The following is a 13,269-nucleotide window of genomic DNA, read 5'->3' as shown; positions in this document are numbered from 1 at the left end:
CTGTTTCCCCATCTATTTGCCATGAAGTGATGGGACCAGATGCCATGATCTTCGTTTTCTGAATGTTGAGCTTTAAGCCAACTTTTTCACTCTCCTCTTTCACTTTCATCAAGAGGCTTTTTAGTTCCTCTTTACTTTCTGCCGTAAGGGTGGTGTCATCTGCATATCTGAGGTGATTGATATTTCTCCCAGCAATCTTGATTCCAGCTTGTGCTTCTTCCAGCCCAGCGTTTCTCATGATGTACTCTGCATATAAGTTAAATAAGCAGGGTGACACTATATAGCCTTGACATACTCCTTTTCCTATTTGAAACCAGTCCTTTGTTCCATGTCCAGTTCTAACTGTTGCTTCCTGACTTGCATATAGGTTTCTCAAGAGGCAGGTTAGGAAGAACTAATAAATGAATAAGCTGAGATGCACTTAGCTTTGTAGTATTGCTGTGTGTGTTAGTCACTTAGTTGTGTCTGATTCTTTATGACTCCATGGACTGCAGCCTACTAGGCTTCTCTATCCGTGGGATTTCCCAGGTAAGAATACTGGAGTGGGTTGCCATTCCCTTCTCCAGGGGATCTTCCCCACCCAGGGATCAAACCTGAGTCTCTTGCATTGGCAGGCAGATTCTTTACCGTCTGAACCACCAATTCTGTTTTAAAATATATGAGGAGTACACATGACAGGAATGAAGACTGGAATTAGACAGTCTTGGAGTCATCCAACTTCCAGATCTTTTATTAGTTGTCTGTCTTGTACACATCACTCTAACCTTCTGAACCCTAGTGTTCTCACGTGTGAAATGGGACAGTTCTGACCCAAGAGGTTTTGTGAGGCTTAAATGAGACTTGCTTTATTAGTCAGGGTCCCTTTCAGGAAACAGAGTCTACCTCCAGCAACTCAAGGGAGGGTATGATTTACGGGAGTGCAGACAAGGTTAAGGGAACAAGACACGATGTCCAGGCACTTAGGAACCAGTGACAGAGGGAACTGCTCATATCCCTGGTGCTGCATGAAGAGGAGGAGGATATGATAGTGCTGCCAGGCCCAGTGAGTGCCAGAAGTCTGGAGGCAGGCTCTCTGGAGGTTGCTGTACTCTTGGTGAGCAAGACAGGGAAGGAGCAGGGAAGAAGTTACCAACCTCTTTCTTCTGCCCCTCTTGATCTCCTGATGACCTTTGCTATTGGCTATACCAAACCAGAAGTCATGAGAAATGCTGGGCTGGATGAAGCACAAGCTGGAATCAAGATTGCCGGGAGAAATATCAATCATCTCAGATATGCAGATGACACCACCCTTATGGCAGAAAGTGAAGAGGAACTAAAGGCCTCTTGATGATGAAGAAAGAAGAGAGCGAAAAAGTTGGCTTAAAGCTCAACATTCAGAAAATGAAGATCATGGCATCTGGTCCTATCACTTCATGGCAAATAGATGGGGAAACAGTGGAAACAGTGTCAGACTTTATTTTGGGGGCCTCCAAAATCACTGCAGATGGTGATTGCAGCCATGAAATTAAAAGATGTTAGCTCCTTGGAAGAAAAGTTATGACCAACCTAGACAGCATATTAAAAAGCAGAGACATTCCTTTGCCAACAAAGGTCCATCGAGTCAAAGCCATGGTTTTTCCAGTAGTCATATATGGGTGTGAGAGTTGGACTATAAAGAAAACTGAGTGCCAATGAATTGATGCTTTTGAACTGTTGTGTTGGAGGAGACTCTTGAGAGTCCCTTGGACTGCAAGGAGATCCAACCAGTCCATCATAAAGGAAATCAGTCCTGAAAATTCATTGGAAGGACTGATGCTGAAGCTGAAACTCCAAAAGTTCGGCCACCTGATGCGAAGAACTGACTCACTGGAAAGACCCTGATTCTGAGAAGGATTGAAGGTAGGAGGAGAAGGGGATGACAGAGGATGAGATGTTTGGATGGCATCACCGACTCAATGGATATGAGTTTGAGTTCACTCTGAGAGTTGGTGATGGACAGGGGGGCCTGGTGTGCTGCAGTCCATGGGGTCACAAAGAGTCAGACATGACTGAGCAACTGAACTGAACCAGAAATCAGCAGGAAGGAAAGTGTGAGGAATGCAGGTCAGAGGGGTCTGCCTCCTAGGGTACTGAGAATGGATGAGGGCAGAGAATGGAAGCAAACGGAGGGTAATCAGCATATCATATACCTAGTCCCTGATTCTTCATAGGGACCAGGTAAGTGGCAGTTATATATTGTTGTTCAGATGACATGAATATACTTAAGACCAGATTTGTAAATAAAGCAGTCATGCCTTACGAGTACTGACAAAATTTACCACTTTCCAAGAGGCCCTTGGGATAGCAGATAAAAGACAGAGTTTAGAGCAAGAGAAAGGGAGTCTGAGATCTTGTGCTGCTCCTGTGGCTGCTGCTAAGTCGCTCCAGTCGTGTCTGACTCTGTGCAACCCCATAGACGGTAGCCCTCCAGGCTCCCCCATCCCTGGGATTCTCCAGGCAAGAACACTGGAGTGAGTTGCCATTTCCTTCTCCAATGCATGAAAGTGAAAAGTGAAAGTGAAGTTGCTCAGCCGTGTCCGACTCTTTGCGACCCCATGGACTGTAGCCCACCAGGCTCCTCTGTCCATGGGATTCTCCAGGCAAGAGTACTGGAGTGGGGTGCCATCGCCTTCTCCAAGATTTTGTGCTGGTGTTCAGCTATCTACTAGCTGTGTGACTTTGGGCAAGTGAGGGTAACCTCTCTGAGTCTCAGCTTCCTTCTGTACAGAATGGAAATAACATTGTTTTTAGGGGTAAATGTAACCAACTCAGTTGAAGAATTTTGTATCATTCTATACAAGTCTATAACAAGAATGTAAAACTTTCTACCACGTGTGGAATTGAAATCACAATCGGATTATTCTGTAAATACCTGTGAATATTTTTTATTTGTTAAGATCCTCTGGAAATAGAAAAATATAAGTTTTATTTACATATTCAGTTATTCCCTAATTCTTCAGAAATATCTTTTGGGGCTGGCAAGTAGTCAGAGATTGTGGTTTTAGAGAGAGATGAGGTTTGATTTGAAATTACACCACCTCTCTTTTCTAAGATTAATGAGGGAATTGCTTAGCTTTGGAGATTATTACTATGGTTATTTGATATCAGTTATAGGCTGATAGATTTGGACTTGATATTAGAGATAACTTTCTAGCCAGTAGAATTGATTAACTATGGAATAATACTTTGGCCAGCTGATGTGAAGAGCTGACTCATTGGAAAAGACCCTGATGCTGGGAAAGACTGAAGGCCAAAGGAAAAAGGGGCAGCAGAGGATGAGATGGTTAAATAGCATCACCAACTCAATGGACATGAATCTAAGCAAAATCTGGGAGATAGTAAAGGACAGGGGCACATAGCATACTGCAAAGAGTAGGACACACCTTAGCAATTGAACAAAAATGAATTGTTAATATTAAAGGAGACTTTGATGAATTTTATTTACTGTAAAAATGCAAATGATGCAGAACAGCACAAAGAAGAAAGTAAAGTTACAAATCTCAATAGCTTGAGATTTAAAACATCTTAAACATCCTCTTACAATCTCTAATTATACTGTACATGCTGTTGTGTAATGATTTTTTATTAAAATATTTGTAGAGTATTGGACATTTTTGCATGCCAATAAATATATTAATGCTCTCATTTTTAAGGGTTGTATAGTATAGTCCACTGTGTTCATACTCACTGGGTAGGGGTAAAAAAAGAAGCTTATTTAAAAAGAATAACAATATTGTCACGAAATATCATTTCAATTCTAAGATTTGAGTATCTCTAATAGTAGTAGTGCAAGTAAATCAGTGAGATTTTTTGTGGTTTCTTCTCTCCCAACAGTGTTAGTGTGGATACCAGTGCTTAAATGGCAGCTCACTTTCTCTTGCAAGTTTAGACTAAGGAAGAGTTACTTGTTCTCTAACTTTGAAGCAAACTGTCTTCCTAATGGGTGACAATATGGGAGAGCAGAGGCAGCTGCAATCAAACAGCTCCATACAGTGCCCAATTCCCAAGTGGCTCAGTGCTACAGAATGCACCTGCCAATGCAGGAGATGCGGGTTTGATCCCTGCATCGGGAACATCCCCTGGAGAAGGAAATGGCAACCCACTCCAGTATTGTTGCCTGGAAAATCCCACGGACGGAGGAACAGTCCATGGTGTCACAGAGTTGGACACAACTGAGTGATTGAATACGTATGTATAGTTCCCATGGTGTGCAATTTTAAGATTCTCTCTCTGGTAGGATATGTTAGTGAATTCTAAGAGACTTGTATGGATTAGAAAATGGATGAAAATATTTAGTACAAGCCCTTTCTACCTTCTTGACAAATAATTAGAAGGGCTTTTGGTCTTATTATTATAGGAATACCCTATGCAGTTGATCTCCAACTTGTATAAGAGTTACTCAGTTACTCATGTGTATCTGGTAGGCAACACTTTGGGAGACCATTCCTAGATTATGTATATTTTAGTTGCAAAATATCTTTGGACATTAACTTCTCTAGTGTCTTGGCCTTGTCATGAGAATGTTTCAATTGTATAGAAATCATCTGTTTGTCCTTATTTGACAGTCACGCTTGTTACAATTCCTTTTGTTTGGTATGTCGTGCTGTTCCTCATTAAGAAGTATTGGGAAATCTACATGAAGTACCTTAGATACACAGATGTATCTTTGTGTACATCCGGAAGGTCAGACTGACCCCTGTTTTCACTGCAGGTTTTTGAGATGGATATTTCTAAACAGTTACATGCCTATGAGGTGGAGTATCACGTGCTACAGGATGAACTTCAAGAATCTTCCTATGCTTGCGAGGAGAGTGAGCCCATGGAGAAGCTGGAGAGGGCCAACAGCCAACTGAAAAGACAAAACATGGACCTTCTAGAAAAATTACAGGTAAAGAGATGACGACTTGGCCATAAAAGCTGTTGAGTGCCTCCTCTCCTGCATAGAACCATCGCAGGAAGGATAGAGCTGTGGTGTAGATTGAGCCATTGCTGACTGCTGACCTGTGTATCAGATTGTGTCCAAGTGCCCTGGGGGCTACAAATACACATGCTGATTTAAGTATCAGTTGGGAGAGAAACTCTCCTCTCACAAAATAATTAAATGGCGGTTCAGAGCAGAATCTGATTCAAAATTTGCTGGGTTTTGAATGTTTGGCTTAAGTTGGGAGGGATTGACTAGAGGAAACTGGGAAAGCTCTGGGGGTCTTGGGGCTTGAGCTGGACTCTAGAGGCTTGCTGGGAGGAATGAGTGAGGAGTGGGGAGTGTTGAAAGCTGGATAATATGGCAGAACTTAGAGGAAACTTAAATCCATATAAGATTTACATTGGGCAGAAGTGGGGTAAACATGATGGAGGCGGATTTGTAAATAACTTTCAAGGTTAAGAAGAGGAACACAGCTTTAATCATGTTGAGAGAGAAATCTCTCAAAATTTTTGAACCATACTTTAGGAAGATCAGTCTGGCAAAACCTTGATGAGGACAGATTAGAATGGGGAGACAAGGTAGGGAGACCAGCTAGCAATTATTTGTAGAAATCTGATTGGGGAAGATGAGAACTGTCTAGAGTAAAACTCACAGAAATGGAAAGGAGAAGATTGAATGAAAACAGGTAACATGTAATCCTTGCCATGAAGGAATTTGCAGCTGATAGCTTAATGTGTTGATCTCCAAAGAAGATTTAGCCAGGGCCCAGGCTTGATCCTTCAAGAGCTTTTGTGTACCAGAGTTTTATTAAAGTGAAAAAGGGACAGAGAAAGCTTCTGACATACACATCAGAAGGGGGCCTGAGAATGCCCCCCTTACTAGTTTCAGCAAGGGAGTTATATACTTTTTCAATTGGTTATTACAGTAAATCAAAAGAATGTCTCAAGGTTGTAAAGGTCTTACCAGACCCACTCCCCCAATTTACATTTTAAGATAACAGGATTGGAGCTAACAATAGAAAGAAAGGTCTTATCAGACCCACTCCCATAATATACATCTTAAAATAACAAGATTAGTCAGAAGGTTCTTGTTAAGGAGAAACATGTCCTTGAGCAAGATACATTGTTATATTGGCTAAGACAAAGCAATGTAGAAAAAACATTCTGTTCCTCCCTTTCTCCTTGAGAGCCTCAGACCCCTTTCTCCTTCTCTAAGGCCTTGGACCCTTCTTCCTCAAGGGCCCTGGACTCCTTACCAACCTACCTAAAGATGAGCTCTCTCACAGTTACTTCAGAATATAAGTTCAGTTCAGTTCAGTCCAGTCGCTCAGTCATGTCCGACTCTTTGCGACCCCATGAATCGCAGCACGCCAGGCCTCCCTGTCCATCACCAAATCCTGGAGTTCACTCAGACTCATGTCCATCGAGTCAGTGATGCCATCCAGCCATCTCATCCTCTGTCGTCCCCTTCTTCTCCTGCCCCCAATCCCTCCCAGCATCAGAGTCTTTTCCAATGAGTCAACTCTTCGCATGAGGTGGCCAAAGTACTGGAGTTTCAGCTTTAGCATCATTCCTTCCAAAGAAATCCCAGGGCTGATCTCCTTCAGAATGGACTGGTTGGATCTCCTTGCAGTCCAAGGGACTCTCAAGAGTCTTCTCCAACACCACAGTTCAAAAGCATCAATTCTTCGGTGCTCGGCCTTCTTCACAGTCCAACTCTCACATTCATACATGACACTGGAAAAACCATAGCCTTGACTAGACGGACCTTAGTCGGCAAAGTAATGTCTCTGCTTTTGAATATGCTATCTAGTTTGGTCATAACTTTTCTTCCAAGGAGTAAGCGTCTTTTAATTTCATGGCTGCAGTCACCATCTGCAGTGATTTTGGAGCCCCCCAAAATAAAGTCTGACACTGTTTCCACTGTTTCCCCATCTATTTGCCATGAAGTGATGGGACCGGTTGCCATGATCTTCGTTTTCTGAATGTTGAGCTTTAAGCCAACTTTTTCACTCTCCTCTTTCACTTTCATCAAGAGGCTTTTGAGTTCCTCTTCACTCTCTGCCATAAGGGTGGTGTCATCTGCATATCTGAGATTATTGATGTTTCTTCCGACAATCTTGATTCCAGCTTGTGCTTCTTCCAGCACAGCATTTCTCATGATGTACTCTGCATAGAAGTTAAATGAGCAGGGTGACAGTATACAGCCTTGATGTACTCCTTTTCCTATTTGAAACCAGTCTGTTGTTCCATGTCCAGTTCTAACTGTTGCTTCCTGACCTGCATACAGATTTCTCAAGAGGCAGGTCAGGTGGTCTGGCATTCCCATCTCTTTCAGAATTTTCCACAGTTTATTGTGATCCACACAGTCAAAGGCTTTGGCATAGTCAATAAAACAGAAATAGATGTTTTTCTGTAACTCTCTTGCTTTTTCAATGATGCAGCGGATATTGGCAATTTGATCTCTGGTTCCTCTGCCTTTTTGAAAGCCAGCTTGAACATCAGGAAGTTCACAGTTCACATATTGCTGAAGCCTGGCTTGGAGAAGTTTGAGCATTACTTTACTAGCTTGTGAGATGAGTGCAATTGGGCGGTAGTTTGAGCATTCTTTGGCATTGCCTTTCTTTGGGATTGGAATGAAAACTGACCTTTTCCAGTCCTGTGGCCACTGCTGAGTTTTCCAAATTTGCTGGCATATTGAGTGCAGCACTTTCACAGCATCATCTTTCAGGATTTGAAATAGTTCAACTGGAATTCCATCACCTCCACTAGCTTTGTTAGTAGTGATGCTTTCTAAGGCCCACTTGACTTCACATTCCAGGATGTCTGGCTCTAGATGAGCGATCACATCATCATGATTATCTGGGTCATGAAGATCTTTTTTGTACAGTTCTTCTTTGTATTCTTGCCACCTCTTCTTAATATCTTCTGCTTCTGTTAGGTCCATACCATTTCTGTCCTTTATTGAGCCCATGTTTGCATGAAATATTCCCTTGGTATCTCTAATTTTCTCTTCAAGATCTCTTTAGAATATAAACTATGTATTTATTTATCAGTGCACTCTTACAAATGTGATAAGTGATTTAGTGTAAAGTAATATTGCACATCTGTAACCTATATGGGGCCTCTCCAGGTGGTGAAAATAATGACGTTTGCAGGTAAGAGTGGAGAAGGCAATGGCACCCCACTCCAGTACTCTTGCCTGGAAAATCCCATGGATGGAGAAACCTGGTAGGCTGCAGTCCATGGGGTTGCTAAGAGTTGGACACGACTGAGTGACTTCACTTTGACTTTTCACTTTCATGCATTGGAGAAGGAAATAGCAACCCACTCCAGTATTCTTGCCTGGAGAATCCCAGGGATGAGGGAGCCTGGTGGGCTGCCGTCTATGGGGCTGCACAGAGTCGGACAGGACTGAAGCGACTTAGCAGTAGCAGTAGCAGCAATATGGCACATCTGTAACTTATATGAAGTATGCTGTAACCTATATGAAGAATCCAAGCCTCAAGGAGTGGGGTTTCCATGTGATCAGAGGAGGGGGAGGTGAGAAAGTAAAGCTTCCAGGGAGCCAAGAGGTAGGGGGCAGGGAGTGTGGGGAGAGGGATTCTGAGTTAGAACTTAAGTACCCAATGGCTCCTTGGTTTCTGCTTACCTGTCGCTTTGTCAACACTGCACATGTCTCCAAACTAGGGAACACTAAAACCCTGCTTTGATGTGTGGTAACTCCTCTGAAGGATAGCTAGGAGAGTAATAGCTTAGAAATGAGGGGTTCCTAGAGTAATTGCTCCCCAAGAAGAAACACTGGCCTCCTTCATTTCATCTCTATTAGCTCTGGCCCATAGAACATTTTATGCCTTTTTCTATTCAAAACAATGCCAACAATGTTGTATTAGTGCATTGCTAAAGATCATTTTTTAAACAAGACTTGCAAATGAATTCATCCATACCATTTTTCTACATTCCACATATAAGCAATATTATGATACTTGTTTTTTCTCTTTCGAACTGACTTCACTCTGTATGCCAGTCTCGAGATCCATCCACATCTCTGCAAATGGTACTATTTCGTTCCTTTTTATGGCACTGTATATAGGTGCCACATCTTTAGCCATTCCTCTGCTGATGGACATCTAGGTTGCTTCCATGTTCTGGCTATTGTGAATAGTGCTGCAATGAACATTGGGTTGTATATATCTTTTTGAATTATGGTTTTCACTGGATATATGCCCAGGAGTCGGATTGATGGATCATATGGAGGCTCTGTTTTTCAGTTTTAAGGAACCTGTATACTGTTTTCCATAGTGCCTGTACCAATTTACATTCCCACCAACAGTGTGGGAGGGTTCCATTTTCTCCACATCCTCTCCAGCATTCATTTACCAAATTATATCTTTGTTTGAGGTGTTAATTATATGAAAGTGAAAGTTGCTCAGTTGTGTCTGACTCTGTGACCCCATGGACTGTAGCCTGCCAGGCTCCTCTGTCCATGGAATTCTCTAGGCAAGAATACTGCAGTGGGTAGCCTGTCCCTTCTCCAGGGGATCTTCCAGACCCAGGAATTGAACCGGAGTCTCCTGCATTGCAGGCGGATTCTTTACCAGCTTAGCTGCCAGGGAAGCCCTCCAGCACTTATTGTTTGTAGATTTTGTGTGTGTGTGTGTGTGTGTGTGTGTGTGTGTGTGTGTGTGTGTGTGACGGATACCAAGGTGGAGGAGGGGGAGGGGGATGAACTGGGAGATTGGGATTGACATGTATACACTATGGGTAGTGTGTACAAAATAGATAACTAATGAGAACCTACTGTATAGCACAGGGAACTCTACTCAGTGCTCTGTGGTGACCTAAATGGGAAGGAAATCTGAAAAAAGAGGGGATATATGTATAACTGATTCACTTCATAGCAGAAACTAACATGACATTGTAAAGCAACTATACTCCAATAAAAAATTTTTTAAAAAGAGACAACAGTGTCTATTTTCAGAAAGAAAAATAAACAGGCTATTGTCCTTTATTACTAGGATGTTTCAGTGATGATTAGTTGAACATTTCTTTATTTAGGGAAAGTGGGGCTGCACCTACTTTATGTTATAATGGTTTTTATTAATGGTTACAAATTTTTTCATTCACAGTTCAATGTTGTCATCCCCTCTGGTCCCCAAGTTATGTGGGCATATCCAACACCTGTAAAAACTGATAAGATCCCATGTATGTGTTGAGCAAACCCTGTATTTCCACTCAGAGGGCAAAAAACCCTCTTTTAACACCTTAGGGCAGTGTCAGAAATCTCCTGTTTTTCCCTGTCAGATCCCAGTCACTCGAGCAGAAGACCTGTGTGTGGAGTGAGTGCCCTCCCTCCTGAGGGATGATGATTTAATATTGCATTTTTGGTGTATTCAGTGAAATGAGATGTATTTTGTTAGAACTCTAGTTATATTTTTGAGAACCATAAAAAATCACCATGTTGTGGATGGTTTCAGAGTATTTGCTTCCTATACTAAGATGTACTAAGTAATATGATATGATTAGCTAAAAATATATATAAGTTCTGACTGCTGCTGTGATAATGAACCAAAACCTTCAGATTTTTGATTTGGCGGATTTTGTGTTTCTGTTTTGGCCCCAAACAGATAGCTCATGCTAAAATTCAGACCTTGGAGTCCAACCTGGAAAATCTTTTAACCAGAGAGACCAAAATGAAGTCTTTGATCCGGACCCTGGAACAGGAGAAGACGGCTTATCAGAAAGCAGTGGAGCAGATCTGGAAGCTGCTGCCTGCAGATATTCTAGCCAACTGTGAACCACTGCTGAGAGACTTAAACTGCAACCCTAACAACAAAGCCAAGTCAGGAAACAAGCCATGAAGACTTGCCACCTCAGCAGGACGTGACCATTCAAGGATGCTACAGTCTGGAGGAGTCTGCATGCTGCTGGCCCAGCACTGGCCACCAGAGCTGACAATCACTGAATCGGCTGTGAGCCCATCAGAGCCAGTGGCCCTTGCTCTCCTCAGAGCATGCCAGTTCTAAACCATTGTACATATGTAGACTGTTTTTTGCTGTCCTTGTTGACTATGTACATATATCTAAAATGGACATAAAGAGTTCATGCTTTCAGGTAAAAGTAGATGCATATTTAGAGCAATTTTTTTAAAAAAGAAATCAAAACTTCATGAAATCCACACCAAAGGGAAGTTAAAGTGAAGTTCCCCTTGGACACATGTGACATCTGTTTGTCTTTGTAGTGAAACAAAGCTAGAACATCTTTGTATATTGAAATATACTTGAAAAAAATGAATGTATTTTTTTCTCCAAAGAATGGCATGTTTCACTTAGTGGTGGAGAGGTGGAAACATTTGTGTAACTTTATGTGCATCTGTCTTAAAATCTAATGACATTATATATATATGAGGAAAATGACTGATTGCCAGTAAATCTCCTCTGAGTTTTTCAGGAAAGTAGGGGCCTTCCCCTGCTGCCTGCTTTGTGCCAATGAGCATGTCGCATCTACATGCATTTTGAGTCTGGTCAGGCATTACTTTAGTTGTGTGTAAGGAGGAAACAAGACAGTGGCTGAGTCTGCCCATCCAGCTCAAGGTGAAAGAGAACATTACTAATTTTCTAGTAAATTAGACCAGCGTTTTGTTAAACTAAACATATTAGTCCTTAAAAATTAATTTAGGACCTAAAGTGTCTAGCCCTGGAGTAGGAAATGGCAACCCACTCCAGTATTCTTGCCTGGAAAATCTCATGGCCTGAGGAGCCTGGCCGACTGCAGTCCATGGGGTCACAAAGAGTTGGACACGGCTGAGCGACTGAGCATACGCAAATTGTCTAGATTAACTTTCTACCTTTTTATTGAAATTTCTCCTGAAAACTACTTGGTGCCATAGTTAGTGACAAGGATTTGCCATTTCCCACTAAAATGTGGGAACTCTTGTCTTAGTTCTCTCTACCTTAAATGGAGGGTAAGGAAATGCAATTATGATTGGTTTTCTAAAGATGAGATACTGTGTTGAGATACTTTTTTTTTTTTGTCAGTTGACAGGTCTCATAAGGTTGTAATCATCCTCCCCTTCCACATGAGTATTTATGAGAACTGTGGAATGTTTAAAGCAAACTTGAAATCTATGGGAAGGGAAGGAGAAAGCCTTTCTAAAACCTACAGTTCTGCATTTCGACTCCTGACTTTCTCAGTCTACACAGAGATTATAAGAAGACATTCATGCATGCTGGGTGAATGGAAGGAAAACAATTTTTAACTTACACATGGAATTTCTCCATTTCAGAGATGATTCTATGACAGTGCCTCGGAAAGTGGACGCAGCAATTTTGCCTTTCCAAATAATATTTTTCATCACTGCTTTTTGCAGTACTTGTATTATCACAGATGGATTATCCGGGATAATTTTCTTCAAAGGGAGTTTGTTATACACAAGCTACAATGTATTACAGAGTAGAAAAGTAAAGCTTTAAAAGTTTCAGAAACGTTTGATGAATGGATAAGGATCTGAACACCCCTTCTCACCCCCACCCCCACCCCCCAAAGCCCAGTTACTCAGTGGAATGTAGTGACTCAGTGTAGCGTAGTAAATGTAATGTTACAATCAGCACGCCCTCTCATCCAGGCAGTTTCTCAGAAGAAAATGAAGTCTTACTAGTAAAGTTAATGTAATTTCTAGATTCTAGAAAATGCTGACCTAATCAGTTGGGGCCACCAACCGTTTTCTTGCTTGGATTTCCCTCAAATTTCTCTATTTGTAGGAGAGGTATTTTCTTATGAGGAATATGATAAATATCATCTGGTTACTGTCTGGTGATGAAAATTACCTGATGTGTATGATACACAGGTGGTAGCCAGGGAACCTTCAAGTTGGGAAAAGAAACTTTTTCTTTCAGTTGTTCGGTTTGAATTTTATTCTGGATCTTCACAGTCAATGTTATCAGTTGTATTATGGTGTTCAGGGCTTACCTTGGATACAATATTTCTTTTGAAAATGAATTTTCTTTTTATTTTGTGATCTTTTAAATGTTGCACCGATTATGCTTCATGCATTGTTACATCTTCATTTGGTTAATGTAATGTCTAGTTCATTTCCAATAAATACATTGCTGCCTGTTTCCTTTGGCTTATTGGTTTTACCTTTGTAATAAGAGAGAAGACCTTGGTTAGAGTCCTTTACAAAATCTGCATGGGTTGGATTGTTGCTACTTAAAATTTGTTCACTGATAATTCTTTGAATCAGAGACAACAAAGATAATTGTTAGAAACATTTATGAAAGTACATTCAGTTCAGTCGCTCAGTTGTGTCTGACTCTTTGGGACCCCATG

At 41.5% G+C, this 13,269-nt stretch overlaps 1 protein-coding gene across 2 annotated transcripts in view; it reads left to right on the top strand.

Moving 5' to 3' along the window:
- TBC1D4 (TBC1 domain family member 4) overlaps nucleotides 1–13,063 on the top strand; it is a 219,384-nt gene extending 206,321 nt beyond the window's left edge. For both annotated transcript variants that reach the window (XM_040266876.1, XM_040266874.1), the window contains 2 exons: nucleotides 4,730–4,906; nucleotides 10,569–13,063. In XM_040266876.1, coding sequence (XP_040122810.1) covers nucleotides 4,730–4,906; nucleotides 10,569–10,802 — 411 coding nt within the window. In that variant the 3' untranslated portion in view covers nucleotides 10,803–13,063. The remainder of the gene's footprint in view (nucleotides 1–4,729; nucleotides 4,907–10,568) is intronic.
- Nucleotides 13,064–13,269: the final 206 nt, after the last annotated feature.

This window comes from Oryx dammah, unplaced genomic scaffold, assembly GCF_014754425.2.
Source record: "Oryx dammah isolate SB20612 unplaced genomic scaffold, SCBI_Odam_1.1 HiC_scaffold_24, whole genome shotgun sequence".
Lineage (NCBI taxonomy): Eukaryota > Metazoa > Chordata > Mammalia > Artiodactyla > Bovidae > Oryx > Oryx dammah.
This window is presented reverse-complemented; position numbering and strand designations above follow the sequence as displayed.